Source organism: Bicyclus anynana, chromosome 4 (genome assembly GCF_947172395.1).
Source record: "Bicyclus anynana chromosome 4, ilBicAnyn1.1, whole genome shotgun sequence".
NCBI lineage: Eukaryota > Metazoa > Arthropoda > Insecta > Lepidoptera > Nymphalidae > Bicyclus > Bicyclus anynana.
In genome coordinates, this window is record NC_069086.1 from 4,878,100 (window position 1) to 4,887,891 (window position 9,792).

The window sequence follows — 9,792 nt, forward strand, 5'->3', positions numbered from 1 at the left end:
TTGTTCGTAATAAAAACTCATATAATACGTTTGTTTTTTATTGTAACAACTTGCCCCATGTAGTGTAACAACCAGCCAAAGCACGGGGTTGAATGTTACACGGTTTTTTTTCCACAAATCACACATTTATGTAATTACTATTAGTCTACATTATAACTTTTATTTTAAATAATGATCCTGGATAGTTATTTTATCAAACAAGCCTATACTCGGCTAAAACAATCAAACCAATTAAAAAATATGACAGTTTGTAAAAAAAATGTCACAACCAGCCCCGGTCTCCCCTACAAGGTGATGATAGGTTTACACCTACTAGCCAGAAACACAAGTACACAATACCCTGCCATTTGTCCATAAACCTTTTTTTTTTTTTTTTGCGCTGGGAAATGCATTTACGCATCCCTACTCCAGAGGGTATGTGGGACTCGCCGAAACTTCGGAATACCCACTAAAACCCAGCGTATCCGGCTTCGTCCTTTGGTGACATCACAGGATCATTTAGCACATTCTACTGTGATGTCCCGACGTTTGTCTCTATGCGTCGCCGCCTACCCTGTTCGCCCTACATTAAGGTGGGAGAAGGTGCGCATATCGGCGCCTCCTTCTACCCTGCCTCCGCCTGCGTATGAGGGGAGCATCGGCAGCTTCTTCCCTCGCTCTCTCTTCAGCCTCTTTCAGACCCATGACAGCCTCACAGAACGACAGCATCACTGTCCAGCACGTTTCACTGCCTATCATGGCGTCAACTACGTCGGGCAACGAGACGGCTCTACCAATAGTGGATGATAGTATGTGCCTCTGCGGGCTCCAGGCTGCACATTCAGCTAGTGTGTGATGCGCTGTGTCTTCAGTGGCCCCACACTGATGGCATACCGGAGTCAATTCTCGCCTCGCTGTCTGGTGCAGATACTTGCCAAAGCAGCCGTGTCCTGTTAGTATCTGCACCAGTCGGAACGTAAGCGTTCCGTGTTTTCTCTTTAGCCACCGTTCTATGTGAGGGCGAACTGCGAGAACCGTCCAACTGCCAGCAATAGGAGACTCCAGATCCTCTTTCCACCTTTCAACCAAGACTGACTGAGCAAGGGTCCTGATTCTTCTTACCTCGTCTGCTCCTGCCAACACACCTTGTGCATTCATTAGCGCCCGATATTGATACACCTCAGCTAGGACTTCGGCTTGAAGTTCCCAGGGTGGATCGCCAGCCAGCAATGTTGCAGCCGTCCATGACACTGTACGGTATCCCCGGATGACTCGCACGGCAATTATCTTTTGTGGCCTTCGTAAGAGGACCTTGTTGACGGGAGTCAGTGAGTGCACCCAAATTGGGGCGCCATACAAGGCCATGCTCCTTACTATTCCAGCATAGAGTCGCCTACAGACTGACTCCGGACCTCCTATATTCGGCAAGAGCCTGCCAAGGGCGGCAGCAGCTTTCACGAGTCTGACCTCTAGCTGTTTGAAGTGGGTTTCAAACTTCCATCGTCCATCCAAAGTAAGACCCAAGTATTTCATACAGGGCTTGACCTCTATCACTGTACCCTGGACAGCGATATGTGCACCTCGTGGAGGACCGCGGCGTGGGCCATGAAATAGGAGGGCCTCTGTTTTGGAGATTGAGACCCTCATACCTAGCATCCTTATCCTGTCCACAACCAAAGACGTGCCGACAGCGGCCAATCGGCACACCTCCTCGAATGTTTTTCCGCGGGCAGTGACGAGGGTGTCATCGGCGTAACAAATAATCTTCATGCCAGGAAGTAATGGACACCGCAAGAGCCAGTCAAAGCCCATGTTCCAAAGGACGGGCCCCAACACTGATCCCTGCGGCACCCCGCAACCTACCCGATGCCTATGCTTGTGCGCATCTGCTCCTTCCCAAAGAATTTCTCTATCGTGAAGATAATCTTCTAAGAGTCTCTTTAGGTAGAGTGGTACTTCATGATAACGAAATGACTCCAGCAATGTTTCGACAGGAAGACTGTTGAAAGCATTTGCGACATCCAGCGAAACTGCAAGCACGACGTCTCCAGCCTCCACAGCTTCCAAGGATAGAACTCTCAGAGCTTCCAGAGCGTCCAGAGTTGAACGACCAGCCCTAAATCCAAATTGCACGTCTGAAAGACCTGGACCCACTGTCTCAAGATGCAAAGTGAGTCGGGTAGCCAGGATCTTTTCGAATAGTTTACCCAACTCACTGAGAAGAACTATCGGTCGGTATCCTGAGGGTGAGTCAATCGGACGGCTCTCTTTACGTAAAAGGCATAATTTCCCCTCTTTCCACTGCTTTGGAAACTCTCCGTTGACATTTGTCCATAAACCTAAGGCATAGTTCTAATACCAGTAATTTCAGCGCTAACCATTTAGCATTCAAAACGAAACAGCTATGTTTCTTGGCGGCAGAAATAAACATGGCACTAGTTCATCTGGGCTGGCTGTATCTCTTCGAGCCTTAATACTTTAATTAATAATACAGATATTTAGTACTTAATACGGATTACATATACTTACATTACGTCGTTTTGACGGCCTCCGTGGCGCAGTGGGCTTACAAGAAGAGGTCCTGGGTTCGAGCCCCCGGCTGGACCGATTGAGGTTTTCTTAATTGGTCCAGATCGGGCTGGCTTTGGCGTGGCTAGTTACCACCCTACCGACAAAGACGTACGTACCGCCAAGCGTTTTAGCGTTCCGGTACAATGTCGTGTAGAAACCGAAAAGGGGTGTGGATTTTCATTCTCCTCCTAACAAGTTAGCCCGCTTCCATCTTAGATTGCATCATCACTTACCATCAGGTGAGATTGTAGTCAAGGGCTAACTTGTAAAGAATAAAGAATGAAAAAAAATCGTAATTAACTTGAAGTATAATTTGCAATAAATTTTCGTAATTCTCTACGTGTGTGAAGTTAGCCAATCCACATTGGGCCAGCATGGTGGATTAATAAAATCAACGCTTTTAATGTTGTGTCGGTAAATAATAAAAACACACAAGTAAATACGTACCCGTACTTACATGGATAATATATCTGTGTTCGAAACGTCGAAACTCGTTCAACGTCTAAAAAATGGTCCCTGGACGTCATTATCCCGTTGATTCGACGCGAACATATTCAAGTCGAGGCTGAGTGTTTTTGCAAACGAGAGAGCCGGGTTTTTGTTCAAAACAATTTTGATTTTCCACTCGATTTTTACGATTATTGAAAAGCGGACAGCGCAAGCTATAGGTAGGAGGTACCTATGGATAATGGTTGTATCATGTTATCCGTTGATTAAATTATGCGAAATACTAATTGAATCCAAACATTGAGTAGGGTATTGTCGGCCTCCTAATGTTATGCAGCTCCTATTTGGATAGCTTTCGGCACTTTGGTTAAATAACTTAACCAAATCTAATAGCTATCGCCTATCTATTTACGAGTAGCTAGAGCTACCTACTATAACTGTATTTAACAGAACCAAGCAGCAACTTTGTTATTATGTTTTTATATGAAAAATTATATTATATTGACGAAGTAAATGATCCTACGAGTAAGCCAATAGATAGGTAATTGAAAAACGCTGCAAAAGTATAATATTTTTGTAACCTAGATATATGATATACCTAGATATATTATTAAGGCCGTGATAGCCCAGTGGATATGACCTCTGCCTCCGATTCCGGAGGGTGTGGGTTCGAATCCGGTCCGGGGATAAAATAATTCATAAAATGCACGTCCAACTTATCAGTTGTGTACATTTTAAAATTGTTTTTGTTTGTTGTTTGTTGTTTGTTTATGTTTGTTGAAAAATACATGGATTTCCTAATAGTTACATACATCCAAGCCATGCTTACTAACTAAACTTCTGCGTCTAACTTCACTTAAAATCAGATGCGATCGCAGTTAGCTAACTTGTTGACAAATAAAAAAACATTCAAAAGACTGATTAAAACGCAGTGTTGTTGGACCGCATTGCTTAAAACGCATATGATTTTTAAGTTATACATTCATCCATGACATGCAAGCGAATGTGACTCAACTCTTTGCAATGCCAGGTCTTTTGCGAAGTTTTTTTTTTGGGTTGAAACAACCCTAATCCAAACGGAATCAAGATAAAGTAGCCTTCGATTAAAATAAAATTAGTTAAACAGATTTGACTGACGTTAATGGAGTATTGCAAGTTTAAATTAGATAGTACATACACATATTTTTATTCCTGCTGTGTAAGACAGTCATGATGCGTTAATTTATTAGCATAAGAGAGACCTCTGCCTTCTATTCGGAGGGCGTAGATTCGAATCTGATCTGGGGCATGCACCTCCAACTTTTCAGTTATGTGCATTTTAAGAAATTAAATATCACGTGTCTCAAACGGTGAACGAAAAACTTCGTGAATAAATCTTCATAACTGAGAATTTTCATAAATCCCTATGTGTGTGAAGTCTGCCAATCCGCATTGGGCCAGAGTGGTGTACTACGTAGGCTTCTCACTCTAAGAGGAGACTCGTGTTCAACGTGAGCCGAATATGGGTTGTTAATGATGATGATGATGATGATGATAATGATAAGAATACCTACATGTATGAATGAATGAACCTAACATTCAAATCCAAAGAATGTTACAAGGACACATACCTACCGAGATACCTACTTATCCTAACCCAAGAAAGATTAAATCAGTAGGTAGGGATCGCAAAAATGTTAGCAATGATTCATACAGACAAAACATATTTTTCTTTTAAACAACTTTTTCACAGGTATCAGAGCGTTAGCATATAGCGATGTCTGTTCTGTGGGTATCCGTGTAGCCATTCAAGTGTCGTCCGCAAAACAAATAAAGTTATTCAACTGAATCGAGAAGGAACAAACTCCGTGTCTTTAGAACTAAAAGTACTTACTTACACATCACTGACTTCAAATCAATACACAGAACTTGCTTAGTACATATAGATTGAGACCTTGTACTCTGTCTGTCGGTCTGGTTCATGATTTTATGATAATAAAAATTTTAATAAAAAAATACAACCGACTTCAAAACTTAAAAACGTACCCACTAAACAAAAAAGCGAAAAATAACATCATAATATGTTCTACCTGCTGATCAGTATGAAGGCGGTGCTAAGCCGGTGATGTATTAATTCAAGCCATGTGAGAATATAGATTTAGATTTTGCAAACAGTGTTATTTCATGTTCTCCTGTCAGAAATGGCTTAAATTAAGACAGCACCAGCTAAGCACCGCCTTCATACTGATCAGCAGGTAGAACATATTATGATGTTATTTTTCGCTTTTTTGTTTAGTGGGTACGTTTTTAAGTTTTGAAGTCGGTTGTATTTTTTTATTAAAATTTTTATTATTTTTCCATTTTTAGTGTAAAATTTCATCTCAAATGAATACATCAGACCCCTAATGACAATCACAACCCATCTTGGTACAAAATTCTCAGCAATACAAATTAATCAAGCCCAAGCACAAGGTAGCTACCGTAAACCGTTAAGGGGTTCCTTTAATTGACCTTGGTCTTCATCATCAGACCCCTAATAACAGACACAACTCATTTAGGTAGAAAGTTCTCAGCAATACGAATTAATCAAGGCCAAACACAAGGTAGTTACTGTAAACTGTTAAGGAGTTCCCTTAACTGTCCTTGGTCTTCATCATCAAACCCCTAAATGACAGTCACAACCTAACTATGTGGAAAGTTCTCATTAATACAAATTAATCAAGCCCAAACACAAGGTAACTGCTGTAAATCGCCGAGGAGTTCCCTCGTCTGTTTTATGGCTCCATCATGAGATCGATTTTAAACCTTCATAAAATTGTAGTGCTTAAAAGTACTAAATGGAAAAGTTTACGAACACACTAGACACCCATATAATTTTCGAAAGTTCCCCTCAATTTCTCCAGGTTTCTATCATCAGATCTTGACATGATGCCAATGGGACCAAATGGGGACTATACCGTTTCAAACAAAAAAAGAATTTTTGAAATCGGTCCAGGCGTCTTTGAGTAATCGGTGTACATACGCGATTTGACGGCCGCGTGGCGCAGTGGGTAGTGACCCTGCTTTCTGCATCCACGGCCGTGGGTTCGATTCCCACAACTGGAAAAATATTTGTGTGATGAGCATGGGTATTTTCCAGTGTCTGTGTGTATTTATACATTATATAAGTATTTATATGTAGTATATAATTGTATATAATTATTATAATATCAACTATCTTAGCACCCATAACACAAGCTACTCTGTATGCTTACTTTGGGGCTAGATAGTGATGTGTATTGTTTAAGTATATTTATTATTATTATTATTATACATAAAAAAAAAAAAAAAAAAAAAAAAAAAATATCGACCGAATTGAGAACCTCCTCCTTTTTGAAGTCGGTTAAAAACGGAATTTATGTTATTGTCAAGCCTTGGAAAACATTATTTATTTAGGCCCAATTTAGGTCAATTAGCAACAGCAATTTGTATCTTCTACCTGCTTATAAATTATAAATAATAAAGGCCCATTTTGGGACATGTCCTTTGAACATATGAATATCGACATTCAATGTAAAAGGCCTTGTATTATTTGATTTAAAATATAAATTAAAAAATGTCAACGAACTCTCGGTGATCGTGTTACAAAAATGGTTGGCATATTTCCGTTGTTGCATGACTTATTATGAACTTAACTTTGTCATTATTAAGGATGACTTTTTATAACTACTATAGTCAAAAGCTCCTAGAAAATCTGAAGTACTTTTTATTTTAATATAGTACATACCTTTTGTCTTTTTTGCTGTTTAAGCTATAGTGGTTCGAGCCGGATATCCTAGAGTGGACACTACGTGTATAATAGAAATTGTGGGGGGCCTCGTAATGGACTGACTGACAATGTACTGAGACTAGCGGAACCGGGAAATAAGTTCAAGGAAGGTCGATTGCCTAAAGTAGTGATGTTCTCATCATTAAAACTCCACAATTCTCACAAATTTGACAACCTCTCTGGTGCATTTGGTAGTGACTTTGTTCTCAAGAGAGAGGTCCTGGGTTCTATTCCCAGTTCAGTTAGTTCAGGATTTAATATTTACTAAATTGGCTCGGATCTGGTCTGGTTGTAAGCTTCGGTCGTGACTAGTTACCACACTACGAGCAAAGAAGAACCACCAAGCGATTTAGCGTTACGCTTCCATCTTAGATTGCATCGTCTGTCAACATCAGGTGAGATCGAAAACCCAAGGGATAACTTCTCAGAATAAAAGAAATATACCTCCACTCTCCAGTTTTACTCACTGTACCATACAATAAAGAAAATTGATGTCTAAGAGACCGTCTGATATACATTTGACATTATTACGTATCGTTCGTTATCGTCGTTATCAACCCATATTCGGTGACTGCTCAGCTTAATTGTCCTCTCAGAATGAGAGGGGTTATACCAATAGTACACCACCCTGGCCCAATGTGGATTGGCAGACTTCACACACGCAGAGAATTAAGAAAATTCTCTGGTATGCAGGTTTCCTCACAATGTTTTACCTTCACCGTTTGAGACACGTGAAATTTAATTTCTTAAAATGCACACAACTGAAAAGTTAGAGGTGCATGCCCATGCCCGGATTCGAACCCACACTCTCCGGAATTGAAAGCAGAGCAGAGGTCATATCCACTGGGCTATCACGGCTCAATTATATGCTATTACATATGGATTTCAGTATATGTTCGTAATAACTTCTCCATATATGTACATTCCGTAACATTTTAGCAGAGATTGAAGTGGCGGTTCGTGATTACCTATTTCCCGTATTAATTTGGCAGTTTCAGGCCCCCTGAAAGGCCCATTTCCGTCCCTTTATCAAAACCCTTTACTATACACGAGTAGCCTTTAGTGCTGAAACCACTCTACTTTCCATTCATACGACAACCGTTTTGTTTTCTTTATTTTACCCAAAATAGCCCTAGAGTTTGTAAAATGTCATTTGTCGGCATATGAAAACAGGCATGGAAAAAAAAAGTGTTTATTACACTAATTCATAATCATCTCGTCTTTTCCCACTTAAGTGGATTTTATTACACAATTATATATTGTACACTTGGTAAATTTTTATAAGTAACAATTTATAAACGAAAATTTTGATAATATAGACTTTAACAAAAACTTCCAAAAATACATTATTGTATGAGTTAGCATAGCATGAATTGTGTTAACATTATAATAGTGTATGAATATTAGTGCTTAAGTTCATCATCATCATTAAAAACCCAAATTCAGAACACCGCTGTGCACGAGTCTCCTCTCAAAATAAGAGCGGTTAGGCCTTAGTCCTCCATGCTGGCCTCATGCGGATTGGCAAACTTCACACACGTAGAGAATTAGAGAAAAATCTCAGGTATACAAGTTTCTCCACGATGTTTTTCCTTCAGCGTTTGAAACACGTGATATTTCGTTTCTTAAAATGCACACAACTGAAAAGTTGGAGGTGCATGCCAGGGACCGGATTCGAACCTACACCCTTCGTCGGTCATTCTTCGGTCATATCCATCACTTCAACAACATCACAGAGTTATTAAAACTAACATTTATATTGTGCTAATAAAAACTAATCAAGTATTAGTTTTTACACACACATTACAGACACAATTACGACAAGCATCGATAGCAACACTCAATCATATTTCCGCAGCAAGAAACCGCCGTCTCCGGAAGACATAAGATTGTATCGATTGAGCCAGCCTGTTGCATTCGCACAGCCAATGATCATTTCATACATCTAGACCGTGAGAAGACTCGTAAGTAGCATTGGCTTATTGTGCATTGATTTATTATGATGTTTTATTAGTAGGAGATGATGTGGCATTAGGTCTTATAGCAATTAGGGTAATTGCTGAAGGTATAATAACTTTTAATTTGGAATTTATAACGATAAGCACGTCGATTCTCTTTCTCCGATCGCAAACGCTTGAAACAGATCTTGATCACGTGACCGCTGATCGCGCGCTTGCCAGCTGAATTGTTAACCTGTGTAATTCACTTTGTGATTAACGTTAACAATGAGATTTACGGAATACGAAAAATAGTGGTTATTGATTTGATGTTCATTATGTTAGATAGCTAATATACCAAAGTTAATGAATAGGTCAGCTGTAGTGGGCCGTTAAAATAGTAATCACTAATTATATGCCACTTACTATCACGTAGAATGACTTCTTTGTCATAAACGACAAAAAAAATACGATCGGAATGTTATATTTGAAATACTATTATTGACCATAAAAACTGATTCCTCATAAAAAGGTATGAACGCATCCGTGAAGGCGGATAATTTAAAATTGTAATCTGATACCCTGCAAGAAAGGATTTATTCCGCGCAACGACTGAAAAAAGAGGATTTAAGGAATAAAAATGAAGCGTACACAATATATCAAAGGGAAATTTCTCATTACAGTCATTTTCTCCCTTGAGGCGTTTTATCTACTGTTTTACTTTAACGTTTATTATAACAAGGCGTTTGCTTATCCCGATTTCAATTTGCTATTACTTCGATTTTATTTTTTATGGAGCTTTAGAGAAATTAACGTTTAGGTATCATCATCATTATCAGCCGATGGACGTCCACTGCTGGACATAGGCCACTTGCATGGATTTCCAAACAAAACGGTCTCGAGCCGCCAGCATCCAGCGGCTCCCTGCAACCCGCTTGATGTCTTCGGTCCACCTAGTCGACCAACACTGCGCTTTCCGGTGTGGGGTCGCCATTCCAGCACCTTGGAACCCCAACGTCCATCGACTCGTCGAACTATGTGGCCTGCCCATTGCCACTTCAGCTTCACGAC

The 9,792-nt window shown here is 40.1% G+C and overlaps 1 protein-coding gene across 1 annotated transcript; it reads right to left on the reverse strand.

The window, feature by feature from the left end:
* Positions 1-567: 567 nt before the first annotated feature.
* On the reverse strand, positions 568-1,791 carry LOC128199927 (uncharacterized). The gene has a single exon (XM_052891563.1). It carries the CDS (start codon positions 1,789-1,791, stop codon positions 568-570), a length of 1,224 nt encoding a protein of 407 aa, XP_052747523.1.
* Between the last annotated feature and the right edge of the window lie 8,001 nt (positions 1,792-9,792).

Excerpts from the sequence above, each read along its gene's own strand:
- LOC128199927 (XM_052891563.1), bottom strand. The coding sequence starts at position 1,791 with ATGGGCTTTGACTGGCTCTTGCGGTGTCCATTACTTCCTGGCATGAAG.